This window comes from Rana temporaria, chromosome 5, assembly GCF_905171775.1.
Source record: "Rana temporaria chromosome 5, aRanTem1.1, whole genome shotgun sequence".
In the NCBI taxonomy this organism is placed as follows: Eukaryota; Metazoa; Chordata; class Amphibia; order Anura; family Ranidae; genus Rana; species Rana temporaria.
Genome location: NC_053493.1, coordinates 1,357,760 through 1,373,916, shown reverse-complemented (window position 1 = coordinate 1,373,916; position 16,157 = coordinate 1,357,760). Strand labels below are relative to the sequence as shown.

Sequence of the window (16,157 nt, the reverse complement as noted above, 5' to 3'; positions counted from 1 at the left end):
TCTGCCGCTTACCGGAGCCGTCGGGAGCAGCGGAGGCGGTCGGGTCCTTCACGCTGCTTGCCTGGGATACGAGTGAGGGCAAGATGGCCCCCACCCGTCTCCATAGCATAGCAGGGCGGAAGGGACGTCAAAACTTCACTTCCGCCCATGAGTCTTAAAGACACATTTATTGCATTTTAGTGTAAATATGAGATGTGACGTCTTTTTGACCCCTCCCTCAGATCTCATATTTAAGAGGACCTGTCATGCTTTTTTCTATTACAAGGGATGTTTACATTCCTTGTAACAGGAATAAAAGTGACCCATTTGTTATTTTAAACAGTGTAAAAATAAATAAATAAAAATAAATAAGAAAACAAAACATTTTTTTTTAAAACGCCCCGTCACGTCGAGCTTGCGCGCAGAAGCGAACGCATACGTGAGCAGTGCCCGCATATGAATTTGGTGTTCAAACCGCACAAGTGAGGTATTGACGTGATCGTTGGCGCAAGAGCAATAATTCTAGCCATAGACCTCCTCTGTATAACTCAAAACATGCAACCTGTAGAATTTTTTAAATTTCGCCTATGGAGATTTTTAAGGGTAAAAGTTTGACGCCATTCCACAAGCGGGCGCAATTTTGAAGTGTGACATGTTGGGTATCGATTTACTCGGCGTTACATTATCTTTCATTATTTTAAAAAATTGGGCTAACTTTACGGTTTTATTTATAAAAAAAGTGAATTTTTTCCACTAAAAGTGCGCTTGTAAGACCGCTGCACAAAGACAAAAAGTATTGCAATGACCGCCATTTTATTCTCCAGCGTGTTAGAAAAAATATATATCATGTTTGTGGGTTCTAAGTAATTTTCTAGCAAAAAAAAAAAATGTTTTACACTTGTAAACACAGAGTCTGAAAAACAGGCTCTAAGTGGTTAAAGCGGAGGTACACACAAAACTTCCGCTGTCCGGATTCCTCCCCTCCTCCGGTGTCACATTTGGCACCTTTCAGGGGGAAGGGGGGAGCAGATACCTGTCCAAGATGGGTATTTGCACCCACTTCCGGGCATTATCTGCGTGTATCTACGCCACGACAGGTAAGTGTCCTTATTTTAAAAGTCAGCAGCTGCAGTATTTGTAGCTGCTGACTTAAAAAAAAATCGGTGGACCTCTGCTTTAATCTATACTTTAAATTTCATAGCTATATAACTGCAACGTGAGATCTAAGGCACTGTTGCCCATGACTGCCACGAGATTTGGTGATGTCACTACTGTGCTGCTGACTGATCTCCTTTGCTGGGGAGGAAGCTGTACCTGAGGACCTGCTTTGCAAGGATCTTTCTGCTTCATCCATTCTGTGAAATCCGTTCTTTCTCCACCTCTATCATTTCCCCACCAGCAGGTCACACTGCCCCCTGTCGCTACAGGCACTGTGTGTCATGGATATGTAGTATGTCTGGCAGCTTACATTCTCTCCTATGTGTTCATTAGAGGCCACACTCTTATCTGGCTGCTTTTATCATCTCTGCTCCCTGTATGGCTCCACCACAGGCCATCCCAGGAACGCTATATTAACCAGTGCACTGCAGGTCTGCCTTGCTGATCAACGTTGTTTGTTAGCATTGTGTTCCTGCTTGCCGTGTGCTACGTTTGTCTCTGTGTACTGATTTTGGCTTGTCCCCGACTACTCCTGTTTGCCCGTGACCCTGACCCTTGGCCTGTCCCTTGGTTATCCTCGTCTGCTTGTTGCCCCAACCTCAGCTTAACCCTTCACTATCTCTTGTGTCCTGAGTGGTTGCTTCCCCTCTCTCCCTACGGAGCGTGACCTAGGAGACTCCGGGGGCCGCGACCTGGATCCAGTTGCAGCGAAGTCCATCCTCACCACTAGAGGCTCTGGGGAATACCAGCTGGATCTTAGACTCCGCGCCCTGGGGAATCTTGGGCTCAAGCTCCCTGTAGGATCCCTCCATATCCACTCTGTGGTCCATCTGCAGCAGTCTGCTATAGGGTTCACTACCTTGTGGTGCACCCCTGACTCCCAACGGGGTGCATTTGTCATCTGGCCACAGGTGACCTGACACTGTGGAGGAATTCATCCCGAGCAGCTGAAATGCTGTAGAATATAAAATGGCCCCTTTAACAAATCCTCAAATCCTTGTCCTGTGTTCCCGTCCTCGGAGAGCTTCAGCCGGTCGGATCCGCGGCGCGCACAGCGCGGGATATTTTTAGCCGCTGTCACTTCTTCAGCTTTGTGTTTTTCCTTCCTCTCCCCTGAAATGAAAGTAAAGTCAATAAGTGAATCATTTATAGAGAAAGCTGAGGACAAGTGATTTCAAGTCAAATATTTTGCCAGAGAAAGTGGAACAAGTTTGTTTTGCTTTTATAGAACTAGGACAGCGGCAGGTTAGCGGGAGAGGAGAGCGCGTGCGACGACTGACGGCAGCGGCAGGCCCATCCCCCCCCGCCATGGAGGATGAAAGGAGATCCACACAACGCTCATCATTTATCTGTCAGGAAGAGAGTCACCTGGGCTCCCCAATTCTTCACCAAATCTGCAACTTTCTTTGTTTTAAATGCAACAAAGTAACAATCAGAAGAAGCAAATATCGGCTTTTCTCGTTGATATTTTTAAAAACGCACTCACCGGCCACTTTGTTAGGTACACCTGTTCTATTGCTTGGTAACTCAACCAATCAAATTGCAGCAACTCGGTGCATGTAGAAATCTCGATGTGGTGAAGACGATTTGCTGAAGTTCAAACCGAGTATCGGAACGGGGAGGAAAGGGGATGGAAGTGACTTTGAACGTGACAGGGTTTTTGGTGGCAGACGGGCTGGTCTGAGTATTTCTGAGATTAGAGAATGGTGGGGAAAGAGAAAATATCCAGTGAGCGGCAGTTGTTTGGAGGAAAATGCCTTGTTGAGGTCAGAGGAGAATGGGCAGACTGGTTCCAGATGATAGAAAGACAACAGTAACTCAAATAACCACTCGTTGCATCCAAAGTATGCAGAATACCATCTCTGAACGCACAACGCATCCAACCTTGAAGCAGATGGGCTACAGCAGCAGAAGACAACACCGGGTGCCACGCTTGTCAGCCAAGAACAGGAAACTGAGGCTACAATTGGCACAGGATCACCAAAATTGGTCAATAGAAGTTTGGAAAACGTTGCCTGGTCTGATGAGTCTGCATTTCAGCTCCGACATTCAGATGGTGGGGTCAGAATTTGGCGCATGGATCCATCCTGCCTTGTATCACCAGTTCAGGCTGGTGGTGGGGGGTGTATTGGTGTGGGGGATGGGATATCACTGGTTCAGGCTGGTGGGGGTGGTGTAATGGTGTGGGGGGGTCTTGTCACACTTTGGGCCCTCCATGGTTTAAACCCCACGGCCTGCCTGAGTATTGTTGGTGATCATGTCCATCCCTTTATGACTTCAGTGTCCCCATCTTCTGATGGCTCCTCCCAGCAGGATAATGTCTCCATGTCACAAAGCTCCAATCATCTCACCACTGGACAATGAGGTCCCTGTCCTCCACACTCAACACATCTCATCCAACACCTTGTTGTATCTATGCCAACAAGAATTAAGGCCAAAGAGGGTCCGACCCACTACTAGCAAGGGGGACCTAATGAAGGGGTTCTAACCCGCTACTAGCAAGGGGGACCTAATAAAGGTGGTCCAACCCATTACTAGCCAAGGGGGGACCTAATAAAGGGGGTTCAACCCTCTACTAGCAAGGGGGTCCTAATAAAGGGGGTCTAACCCACTTCTAGCAAAGGGGGCCTAATAAAGTGGCAGATGAGTGTATATCGATGGTTGCTCAGATGAAATAGGAACCATAAGCTGAAGACTCCCGGGCCGCCGTAGCACTTTAAATAAAACATTGGAGGTTATTGCGCCATTTTCAGCATTCTGAAGGACGTTCTCAATGTGTTTATCATCGTACTCCACATCCTTGTGATATAAGTCCCTCTCTAATCCTTGTGTTGTCCCTCTGCCGGGAACGTGCTCCTCCTGAGACGTGGCAGAGGTGGCTCCGGTTATCCAAGATGCTCCAGTGACGGGCCCCGGCCCTCTAAGCCTCCTCAGACCTTCTGCTTTGTAAGATACCCCGCGCCTCTCCCCAATCCCACCCTCTCCTCCGCATTGTATATGTATGGTGGGGGTTCTCAGCCCTTGTTTATCCAATTTTCCGCGCTCTTCTCTGTCAGTATAACTCTGGCATAAAGCTTTCATTAATTAAAGCAGAATTTGGATTGGAGGGGGGGGGGGGTGGTAAAAGCTTTGTGAGGATTAGCTGCTAAAAGGTCCCTGCTGGTTTAATTGTTTAATTATTTCAAATGTTCTCCGTTGTACAATGCCATTCATGTCGCCAGTTGTTGCTTCTGCTCGGTTTGTAGTCTCTAAAAATGAACGTTCCGTTATGGCTTCTTCTAAAAGGGCCTTTTCCCTTACGCAGTAACGCGTGTTTTGGGAGGACGATCGTTCTCTATGGGGCTTACGATTGGAGCCGAACTTGACTGTATCAAAGCACCACAAACTGAAAATACAGCTTAATTATATTCAAAGCAAACTCCTCTATTCATCCATCCACCCATGTCTCCATCCAACCATCCGATCCTACATCCACCCAACCATCCGGTCCTCCATCCACCCATGTCTCCATCCACCCATGTCTCCATCCAACCATCCAGTCCTCCATCCACCCATGTCTCCATCCAACCATCCAGTCCTCCATCCACCCATGTCTCCATCCAACCATCCGGTCCTCCATCCACCCATGTCTCCATCCCACCATCTGGTCCTCCATCCACCCATGTCTCCATCCAGTCCTCCATCCACCCATGTCTCCATCCCACCATCTGGTCCTCCATCCACCCATGTCTCCATCCCACCATCTGGTCCTCCATCCACCCATGTCTCCATCCAGTCCTCCATCCACCCATGTCTCCATCCTACCATCCGGTCCTCCATCCATCCATGTCGCCATCCGGTCCTCCATCCATCCATGTCGCCATCCAACCATCCAGTCCTCCATCCAGTCCTCCATCCACCCATGTCTCCATCCAACCATCCGGTCCTCCATCCACCCATGTCTCCATCCCACCATCTGGTCCTCCATCCATCCATGTCTCCATCCCACCATCTGGTCCTCCATCCACCCATGTCTCCATCAAACCATCCGGTCCTCCATCCACCCATGTCTCCATCCAACCATCCGGTCCTCCATCCACCCATGTCTCCATCCAACCATCCGGTCCTCTATCCACCCATGTCTCCATCCAACCATCCGGTCCCCCATCCGCCCATGTCTCCATCCAACCATCCGGTCCTCCATCCACCCATGTCTCCATCCAACCATCCGGTCCTCCATCCACCCATGTCTCCATCCCACCATCTGGTCCTCCATCCACCCATGTCTCCATCCAACCATCCGGTCCTCCATCCACCCATGTCTCCATCCCACCATCTGGTCCTCCTTCCACCCATGTCTCCATCCAACCATCCAGTCCTCCATCCACCCATGTCTCCATCCAACCATCCATTCCTCCATCCACCCATGTCTCCATCCACCCATGTCTCCATCCAACCATCTGGTCCTCCATCCACCCATGTCTCCATCCCACCATCTGGTCCTCCATCCACCCATGTCTCCATCCGGTCCTCCATCCACCCATGTCTCCATCCAACCATCCGGTCCTCCATCCACCCATGTCTCCATCCAACCATCCGGTCCTCCATCCACCCATGTCTCCATCCAACCATCCGGTCCTCCATCCACCCATGTCTCCATCCAACCATCCGGTCCTCCTTCCACCCATGTCTCCATCCAACCATCCGGTCCTCCATCCACCCATGTCTCCATCCAACCATCCGGTCCTCCTTCCACCCATGTCTCCATCCAACCATCCGGTCCTCCTTCCACCCATGTCTCCATCCAACCATCCAGTCCTCCATCCACCCATGTCTCCATCCAACCATCCGGTCCTCCATCCACCCATGTCTCCATCCCATCATCTGGTCCTCCATCCACCCATGTCTCCATCCATCCATGTCTCCATCCGGTCCTCCATCCACCCATGTCTCTATGCTTTATGTTATTGAGAATTCACTTTGAAAATCACCCCCCTAGCATTTCTAGCTGCAGCCATCTTGAGTAAGGGCAGAAAATGTATGTAGCATTTACTTCCTGGAATCCATCTGCCCTTGGCTCAGGCATGCAGACAGGAGGGCTTGCTTGGCTTAGAAAGACCCTCCTCCCATTAAGTCTCCTAAGATGCATGACATCATTTTGGACCAGGCCAGAAACCAGGAAGATGCTGAAGAAATGTTTGCCAATCCCTCCACTGGTCTCCATTCAGTGTCTTCCACCCCTCTCCACCAATCCCTCCACTGGTCTAAATTCAGTGTCCTCCACCCCTCTCTGCCAATCCCATCACTGGTCTACATTCAGTGTCCTCCACCCCTCTCTGCCAATCCCTCCACTGGCCTACATTCAGTGTCCTCCACCCCTCTCTTCCAATCCCTCCACTGGTCTGCATTCAGTGTCCTCCACCCCTCTCTACCAATCCCTCCACTGGTCTCCATTCAGTGTCCTCCACCCCCCTCTACCAATCCCTCCACTGGTCTCCATTCAGTGTCCTCCTCCCCTCTCTACCAATCCCTCCACTGACCTCCATTCAGTGTCCTCCACCCCTCTCCACCAATCCACTGGTCTCCATTCAGTGTCCTCCACCCCTCTCTTCCAATCCCTCCACTGGTCTCCATTCAGTGTCCTCCTCCCCTCTCTACCAATCCCTCCACTGGTCTCCATTCAGTGTCCTCCACCCCTCTCTTCCAATCCCTCCACTGGTCTCCATTCAGTGTCCTCCACCCCTCTCCACCAATCCCTTCACTGACCTCCATTCAGTGTCCTCCACCAATCCTTCCACTGATCTCCATTCAGTGTCCTCCACCAATCCCTCCAATTGTCTCCATTCAGTGTCCTCCATCCCTCTCTGCCAATCTCTCCACTGGCCTCCATTCAGTGTCCACCAATCCTTCCACTGGCCTCCATTCAATGTCCTCCACCCCTCTCCACCAGTCCTTCCACTGGCCTCCATTCAGTGTCCTCCACCCCTCTCCACCAATCCCTCCACTGGCCTCCATTTAGTGTCCTCCACCCCTCTCTACCAATCACTCCACTGGTCTCCATTCAGTGTCCTCCACCCCTCTCTGACAATCCTTCCACTGGTCTCCATTCAGTGTCCTCCACCCCTCTCTGACAATCCTTCCACTGGTCTCCATTCAGTGTCCTCCACCAATCCCTCAATTGTCTCCATTCAGTGTCCTCCACCCCCTCCACCAATCCCTCCACTGACCTCCATTCAGTGTCCTCCACCCCTTCTTACCAATCCCTCCACTGGTCTCCATTCAGTGTCCTCCACCCCTCTCTACCAATCCCTCCACTGGTCTCCATTCAGTGTCCTCCACCCCTCTCCAACAATCCCTCCACTGACCTCCATTCAGTGTCCTCCACCCCTCTCTACCAATCCCTCCACTGACCTCCATTCAGTGTCCTCCACCCCTCTCTGCCAATCCCTCCACTGGTATCTGCTCCCCCAACAAATAAAATTCGGGATACTAAGAACATACAAAGACATCCACAACTCGGCCCGAGCTAGATCCCTTTCCTCATCTCGTAATATCACCCAAACCGTTCTCTCCGCCCCTCAAAACAACTCCTGCTCTCTAGCTCCTCCTCCCATGCAAAGCTTTATGTATTTCAACATTTCTCAGATGTGATGGCTGCATTTGTTTGTTTTTTTCTTTATTTCCACTTGGAGATTCAGCTGGTGATACATTTCTGATAATGCTCCCTCATTGTACCATATCTAAACATCCCCCCCGCCCCCACTCCCATAACATATGAGGGGGGGGGGGGAGCCTGTAGCACCCTGGCAAGGCTGGTGACCCCGCTGGAGATTGATTTCTGCACCAATCTAACAGATATAATAAATAATTAAATGATTTCGGTGGTATGCTGTATGTTACAGAGCAAATAATGGAAACTCATTGCTCCACTGTACATGTACTTGGCATGTGAATTGTTGTGTGTATACAGTATATATAGATGTATGAAGGCCTTGTAATGAGGAGGTGGTGTCCCTCTTTTTTTCTCCTTCAGAGCCCCCGCACTCCATTCTCAGATCTTGCGGATGATGAAAAGATCTTTAATGGTGGTGATGATCAGTGGCAGAAGCAAAGTGAAGAGCAGGATTTGTCCGAGATCACCGAAGAGGATCTTGAGCAGATTCGCAGGAAGGAGGAAGCCGTGAAGCAGATTGAGGTACTTTCTTCTTCTTCTTTTTTTTTTTAAGATCTATTTATTGAGTTTTCACAAGTATGCACAAAAAAAACACAAACTCACAAGTGCATCATTTTATTAATTTTTTTACTTTGAAAACAAAAATACCAACATTCTAACAAACGACCTCGCAGGTCTCATCAAATGGAAAATGCCGAAACATTCAGCATTAGAAATTACTGCGGGAACGGGACAATACGCTCTTCCTGCCAGATTGAATCTTCTTCCCCGTACGGCAGGGGTGTCCAAACTTTTTTCAAAGAGGGCCAGATTTGATGAAGTGAACTAATACACCGCCCAACAAGAATTCTCTTGACTTTGTGGCCGTTTGTGGTGAAAAAATTAGCTTGGGCGTGTTATTTTTATATATATCTCACGCACAGGCGTATAATGCGCACCTTTATTTTAAGAGGAACGTTTCAGGAAATTAAACTTCTTAAATAAAGAACTTTGAAGCAAAATAAGGGTCACAGTCCTTCAATGCAGCCTGATCAGTGCCCATCAGCAGCCTCACCATTGCCAATGAATGCAGCCTGCACATTGCCCATCAGCAGCCTCACCTTTGCCAATTAATGCAGCCTGCACATTGCCCATCAGCAGCCTGCACATTGCCCATCAGCAGCCTGCACATTGCCCATCAGCAGCCTGCACATTGCCCATCAGCAGCCTGCACATTGCCCGTGAATGCGGCCTCTCTATTGCCCGTGAATGCGGCCTCTCTATTGCCTGTGAATGCGGCCTCTCTATTGCCCGTGAATGCGGCCTCTCTATTGCCCGTGAATGCAGCCTCTCCATTGCCCATTGGCAGCCTCACCATTGCATATTAATGCAGCCTGCACAGTGCCCATCAGCAGCCTCTCCATTGAAAGTAGCGCCCTTTTGGGGGAGCCGGATGTCTCTTCCTGGTTCTTTGGAGGAGCTAGATGTCTCTTCTGGCTCCCCAAAGATCCAGGATGTCTCTTCCTGGTTCTTTTGGGGAGCATGATGTCTCTTCCTGGTTCTTTTGGGGGAGCCGGATGTCTCTTCCTGGTTCTTTTGGGGGAGCCGGATGTCTCTTCCTGTTTCTTTTGGGGGAGCCGGATGTCTCTTCCTGGTTCTTTTGGGGGAGCCGGATGTCTCGTCTGGTTCTTTTGGGGGAGCCGGATGTCTCGTCTGGTTCTTTTTGGGGAGCCGGATGTCTCTTCCTAGTTCTTTTGGGGGAGCCGGATGTCTCTTCCTAGTTCTTTTGGGGGAGCCGGATGTCTCTTCCTGGTTCTTTTGGGGAGCCGGATGTCTCTTCCTGGTTCTTTTGGGGGAGCTGGATGTCTCTTTCTGGTTCTTTTGGGGGAGCCGGATGTCTTACTGGTTCTTTTGGGGGAGCCGGATGTCTCTTCTGGGTTCTTTGGGGAGCCGGATGTCTCTTCCTGGTTATTTGGGGAGCCGGATGTCTCTTCCTGGTTCTTTGGGGGGAGCCGGATGTCTCTTCCGGGTTCTTACAGCCGTTTTCCCTAGTGATGCGCACAGATGGAGATCTGACGCTGTGTCATTTCTTTGCATGCTTCCATGGCTGGAGCGTGATATGGCAGTTTCTTTGGGTGGTGGAGAGTAATGCCTATTGGGACATGTGAAGTAGGTACCCCAAGGAGGTAGCAGGTGGGCAATGTACAGATCACCCTTGCCCAGGCAAAGGATTAGGGAATGGGAGGGCACTGCTGTACAAGGGGGGGTGGTTGATGTATTTGGGAAGCGATGAGGAAGAATTACATGCGGCATCCTTTCATTTTTAATAAAAGATATGTGGGCACAGCGTGTCTTTTCATGCGGCTGTAGTCCCAGTCGAACGCCCACATGTAGGAGTGGCTAAATTGGGGCTCCAATAAGACCCTGCAAGGCAGCATTACCCACCCTATGGAAGAAAGTGCCCTTCATCTGGAGGATCCATTGCCCTGAATAGAATGTGCCGCATTTCTTCCAGCATGGAAGTGGCGTTCGCATTACAGATTGCGTTTTTGTTTAGTATACCTTTTAATCCTATGCAGTCCAGGTTGGTGTAGATCCTCCGGTGTGGTATGGATTGCAGCTTCTCATTATCATTTCATCCCCTCTGACCTTGATTTTTGCAGCAAAGTCCATGCCTGAGGCAAAAGGTCTCTCTACACAAGAGAGAGATAGATACTAATGTGAAAGACGGACAGATAATGGATTAATTGCAGGCTGCTGATCAGAAGGTACAGACCCCCCCTCCTTGGTGAAAATCTTCTAACTAATCCGAATGGCCTCACATTGATCCGACTTCATCAGAGTATGTTTGGGTCGGGTGTTCTGGGTGCCTGGGCGCTCACTATGGCAATGATGCCTATTAATGCTACAGATACCCCAGATTTATAATGAAATTATAGGCAGGGGTGTGTTCTATTCCCCCCCACCCCCCACCCAAACGTATTTAACCACTTCCATACCGGGGGGGCACTTACGCACCTTCCCACCCAGGCCAATTTTCAGCTTTCAGCGCTGTCGCACTTTGAATGGCAATTGCGCGGTCGTGCTACACTGTACTCAAACTAAATTGGCGTAATTTTTTCCCCACAAATAGAGCTTTCTTTTGGTTTGATTTGATCACCTCTGCGATTTTTTTTTTTTTGCGCAACAGCTAAAAAAAGACAGAAAATTTTGAAAAAAAATGTTTTTATTTTTTTCTGTTAATTTTTTTGTAAATAAGTAAGTTTTCTCTTTCAATTGCGGGCACTGATGGGCACCGATGAGATGGCGCTGGTATGTGGCACTGATGGGCACTCATAGGCGACACTGATGGGCACTCATGGGCGGCACTTATAGGTGGCACAGATGGGCACTGATAGGTGGGCACTGGGCATGGATGGGCACTGTGGGGTGGCACTGATGGACACTGTGGGTGGCACTGATGGATCCATGTTGCCAGTCAGCATCTTTTATTTTTTATTTTTTTTATAGTGCCCTTTTTTATTTATTTTTTTACTGACTTTTTATTTATTTTATCTTTTTTTTGCCCTTCCCTGGTGGTCCAGTGTGGCGATCCGAGGGGGGGCTGCGCTGATAAACTATCAAGCGCGAACCCCCCCTGTCAGGAGAGCTGCCGATCGTCTCTCCTCTACTCGCGTCTGTCAGATGTGAGTGAGGAAAAGCCATCAACGGCTTTTCCTGTTTACATCGTGATCAGCTGTGATTGGACACGGCTGATCACGTGGTAAAGAGTCTCCGCCGGAGGGTCTTTATTGGAGATGCAGGGTGTCAGACTGACACCCCTCATCGCCGCGCTGCGCGCCCCCACTGGCGCGTGCGGGCATGAAATCCTGCAGGACGTCAATAGACGTCCAGTCAGGATTTCAGAACCACTTCCCGGACGTCAATCTGTTATTGACCGGGCGGGAAGTGGTTAAAGTGGAGCTGTAGCATGATAGAAGAGAGATGTAAAAGCTCTACTTTTTTTTTTTAATGGGTTAAAGGGGACCTGTCAGGATAAAATAATGGAAGTTGTCATTGCAACTTTGTTTTTAAAGTGGAGTTCCAAGAATTCAGCTCCATTGTTAATACATTTTTCTATATCTGAATGTTTTATAGAACTCCCAGGAGACCACTTATCCCTGTAGTTCTGGGAGAGCAATACCGAACCTCCTCGGCTATACATCTTGAACAGGAGAGTCCCTTCAGCTGCTCCTCATGCCCATTCACAGAAGCCTTTGTATTTTGTGAACACATTCACAAAACACAAAGGCTTTTCTGAATGGGCAGCAGAGAAGACGGGTGGGCAAAGCTGCTCTTTGTGCCTTTATCCTCTCTTTACATGGTGTGGCGCCCACTGGGGGGTCTCTTGAGGCAAATGAAATATATAGAGTGCATGTAAAGATAACAAAAATACATCACTGTGTCATTAAATTATACCTAAAAACAAGCCTTTTTTTAACAGAGTGGGAGGGACTAGAACATTGCCAGGGAGCAGAGTTGTCCGTATACTCAGTACATTACCGGGGAGCGGAGCTGTCAGTACATTACCGGGGAGCGGAGCTGTCGGTACATTACCAGGGAGCAGAGCTGTCAGTACATTACCAGGGAGCAGAGCTGTCAGTACATTACCAGGGAGCGGAGCTGTCAGTACATTACCAGGAAGCAGAGCGGTCAGTACATTGCCAAGGAGCGGAGCTGTCGGTACACTATAGGGAGCGGAGCTGTCAGTGCATTTCCAGGGAGCAGAGCTGTCAGTACATTGCCAAGGAGCGGAGCTGTCAGTACACTATAGGGAGCGGAGCTGTCAGTACACTATAGGGAGCGGAGCTGTCAGTACATTACCAGGGAGCAGAGCTGTCTGTACATTACCAGGGTGCAGAGCTGTTAGTACACTATAGGGAGCGGAGCTGTCGGTACATTTCCGGGGAGCGGAGCTGTCAGTACATAACCAGGGAAAAGCGCTGTCAGTACATAACCAGGGAGCGGAGCTGTCGGTACATTACCAGGGAGCGGAGCTGTCAGTACATTACCAGGGAGCGGAGCTGTCAGTACATTACCAGGGAGCGGAGCTGTCAGTACATTACCAGGGAGCGGAGCTGTCAGTACATTACCAGGGAGCGGAGCTGTCAGTACATTACCAGGGAGCGGAGCTGTCAGTACATTACCAGGGAGCGGAGCTGTCAGTACATTACCAGGGAGCGGAGCTGTCAGTACATTACCAGGGAGCGGAGCCGTCGTTGCATTACCAGGAAGCGGAGCTGTCGGTACATTACCAGGGAGCGGAGCTGTCGGTACATTACCAGGGAGCGGAGCTGTCGGTACATTACCAGGGAGCGGAGCCGTCGGTACATTACCAGGGAGCGGAGCCGTCGGTACATTACCAGGGAGCGGAGCCGTCGGTACATTACCAGGGAGCGGAGCCGTCGGTACATTACCAGGGAGCGGAGCCGTCGGTACATTACCAGGGAGCGGAGCCGTCGGTACATTACCAGGGAGCGGAGCCGTCGGTACATTACCAGGGAGCGGAGCCGTCGGTACATTACCAGGGAGCGGAGCCGTCGGTACATTACCAGGGAGCGGAGCCGTCGGTACATTACCAGGGAGCGGAGCCGTCGGTACATTACCAGGGAGCGGAGCCGTCGGTACATTACCAGGGAGCGGAGCCGTCGGTACATTACCGGGGAGCGTAGCCGTCGGTACATTACCGGGGAGCGGAGCCGTCGGTACATTACCAGGGAGCGGAGCCGTCGGTACATTACCAGGGAGCGGAGCCGTCGGTACATTACCAGGGAGCGGAGCCGTCGGTACATTACCAGGGAGCGGAGCCGTCGGTACATTTCCGGGGAGCGGAGCTGTCGGTACATTTCCGGGGAGCGGAGCCGTCGGTACATTACCAGGGAGCGGAGCCGTCGGTACATTACCAGGGAGCGGAGCTGTCGGTACATTTCAAGGGAGCGGAGCTGTCAGTACATTTCCGGGGAGCGGAGCTGTCAGTACATTTCCGGGGAGCGGAGCTGTCAGTACATTTCCGGGGAGCGGTGCTGAGAGCTCTCTTGCGGCCTGTCCCCGGTAGACACCTTCATTTATAGATCAGTGGGGAGGGGAAATTTTGTCATGGACCCCCATGATCTCTGGAAGGAGCATGCTCGAGGCGGGCACAATAAAAACAACTTGATGCCGACGGCTTTGATTCCTTTAATTGTTTCTGGCATTACATGTAGTCCTTGTACCTCTCTGATCTTTGTTTTTCTCTCTCTATAATAATAGAGATAATCTGGCTTGCCAGTCTTTGACCATTTCTTATAAATCTCTCCTCAATGTCTGTGTGAGTCTTTTCATCGGCTCCGTCTGCTTATCTTGCTGTACAGACAGCGGTGACTGCGTTCTAACCCAGAGCCGTCCATCAGACTAACCTTCCTGGAGGTCAGATTAGTGGGAGACCATTTCTGATTGGATTCGGGTCACCGGGGCAATTCCTGAGCCGGTTTCTGACGGTTACCGTCAATTATTAACCCCTGAAAGGAAAACTTGTGATCCTTCTTCTTGTTCAATCATCCCCATCATTAATATTACCCTTCTGATGGGTGACTATAGGAAAGGGTTTCTTCTTCATTGGTAAGATCTCTGGCCTCGTAATTGGACAATGAGATCGCAGGACCTCCCTCTGTGCTTTCCTCCTAAATTCATGTTTACCGTTTTAGACTAAAGAGACCTGATTGGCTGACATTGCTGGCATCTCCTCCCCCAAAATAGAACCAGTTTACAATATCCAGACATATCTAAATCACATTTAACCACTTAAGACCCGGACCTTTAGGCAACTAAAGGACCCGGCTAGGTTTTGCGATTCGGCACTGTGTCGGTTTAACAGACAATTGCGCGGTCGTGTGACGCGGCTCCCAAACTAAATTGGCGTTCTTTTTTTCCCACAAATAGAGCTTTCTTTTGGTGGTATTTGATCACCTCTGCAGTTTTTATTTTTTGCGCTATAAACAAAAATAGAGCGACCATTTTGGAAAAAATGCAATATTTTTTACTTTTTGCTATAATAAATATCCCCAAAAATATATAAAAAAAAAAACATTTTTTTCCTCAGTTTAGGCCGATACGTATTCTTCTACTTATTTTTGGTAAAAAAAACGCAATAAGCGTTTATCAGTTGGTTTGCGCAAAATTTATAGCGTTTACAAAATAGGGGATAGTTTTATTGCATTTTTATTAAAAAAATATTTTTTTACTACTAATGGCGGCGATCAGCGATTTTTTTCGTGATTGCGACATTATGGCGGACACTTCGGACATTTTTGACTCATTTTTGGGACCATTGTCATTTTCACAGCAAAAATTACATTTACAATGCACTGATTACTGTGAAAATGACAATTGCAGTTTGGGAGTTAACCACAAGGGGGCGCTGAAGGGGTTAAGTGTGACCTCATCTGTGTTTCTAACTGTAGGGGGGTGTGGCTGTAGGTGTGACGTCATTGATTGTGTATCCCTATTAAAGGGATCACACGATCGATGACGCCGCCACAGTGAAGAACGGGAAAGCTGTGTTTACACCCATCTCTCCCCGTCCTTCCGCTCCGGGGACCGATCGAGGGACACCAGCGGCGATCGGGTCCGCGGGTCCCGCTTTCACGGAGCTTCGGACCGTGTCGCGTGCGCGCCCGCGACCCACGGCTGGGCACTAGCACAGGACGTACCTGTACGTGCATGTGCCCAGCCGTGCCATTCTGCCAACGTAAATGTGCAGGAGGCGGTCCTTAAGTGGTTAAATATCGTTGAATGATAGTGGAAGCGGTAATACACTAGCGCTGGTAATGTTAATAATAATAGGACAGTAATAATAACCTTAATATTGATATGCTTTAATCAAAAATGATAGACACATCAATTCAAAATCATATAATAGAGAACATGATTGATACAGAAATAAAAGATAATAATCAAAGGAAAGCAAAGGTAATCACATGATCAACAATGCAACTCCAAAATAACATAATACATCCGATTACACCTCAATGTATAATATTACTATAAAGTACTAAAATTCATGATTACGACAGGTTTGTCTTGGTACCCTTGTTGTAGACTCTACGCGTTTCGTAGCCTCTAGCTACTCATCAGGTGTGGGATGCAAAGATTGAACTAAAATTGAATAGATAAAGAGGTCTGTTTACATAGATGTGTCCCTTGGAGGACATTACATGTTATGAGGCCACAGAGGTAATCGATAACTTGTGCATCTGCTTGTGGACTATGGCCATCTCCAGAATAGAGGAGCATGGGGCCGTGGGACTCTATCACCCCGGTCTTAAGGTCCCTCCATTGGCTAGCCGTAAAGGATCGGATCACATTGAAGACA

The 16,157-nt window shown here is 49.2% G+C and overlaps 1 protein-coding gene across 2 annotated transcripts in view; it reads left to right on the top strand.

The window, feature by feature from the left end:
* The window catches only part of TSNARE1 (t-SNARE domain containing 1), a 311,708-nt gene that overhangs the window by 240,379 nt on the left and 55,172 nt on the right, over positions 1-16,157 (top strand). For both annotated transcript variants that reach the window (XM_040352069.1, XM_040352070.1), the window contains one exon: positions 8,150-8,311. In XM_040352069.1, coding sequence (XP_040208003.1) covers positions 8,150-8,311 — 162 coding nt within the window. The remainder of the gene's footprint in view (positions 1-8,149; positions 8,312-16,157) is intronic.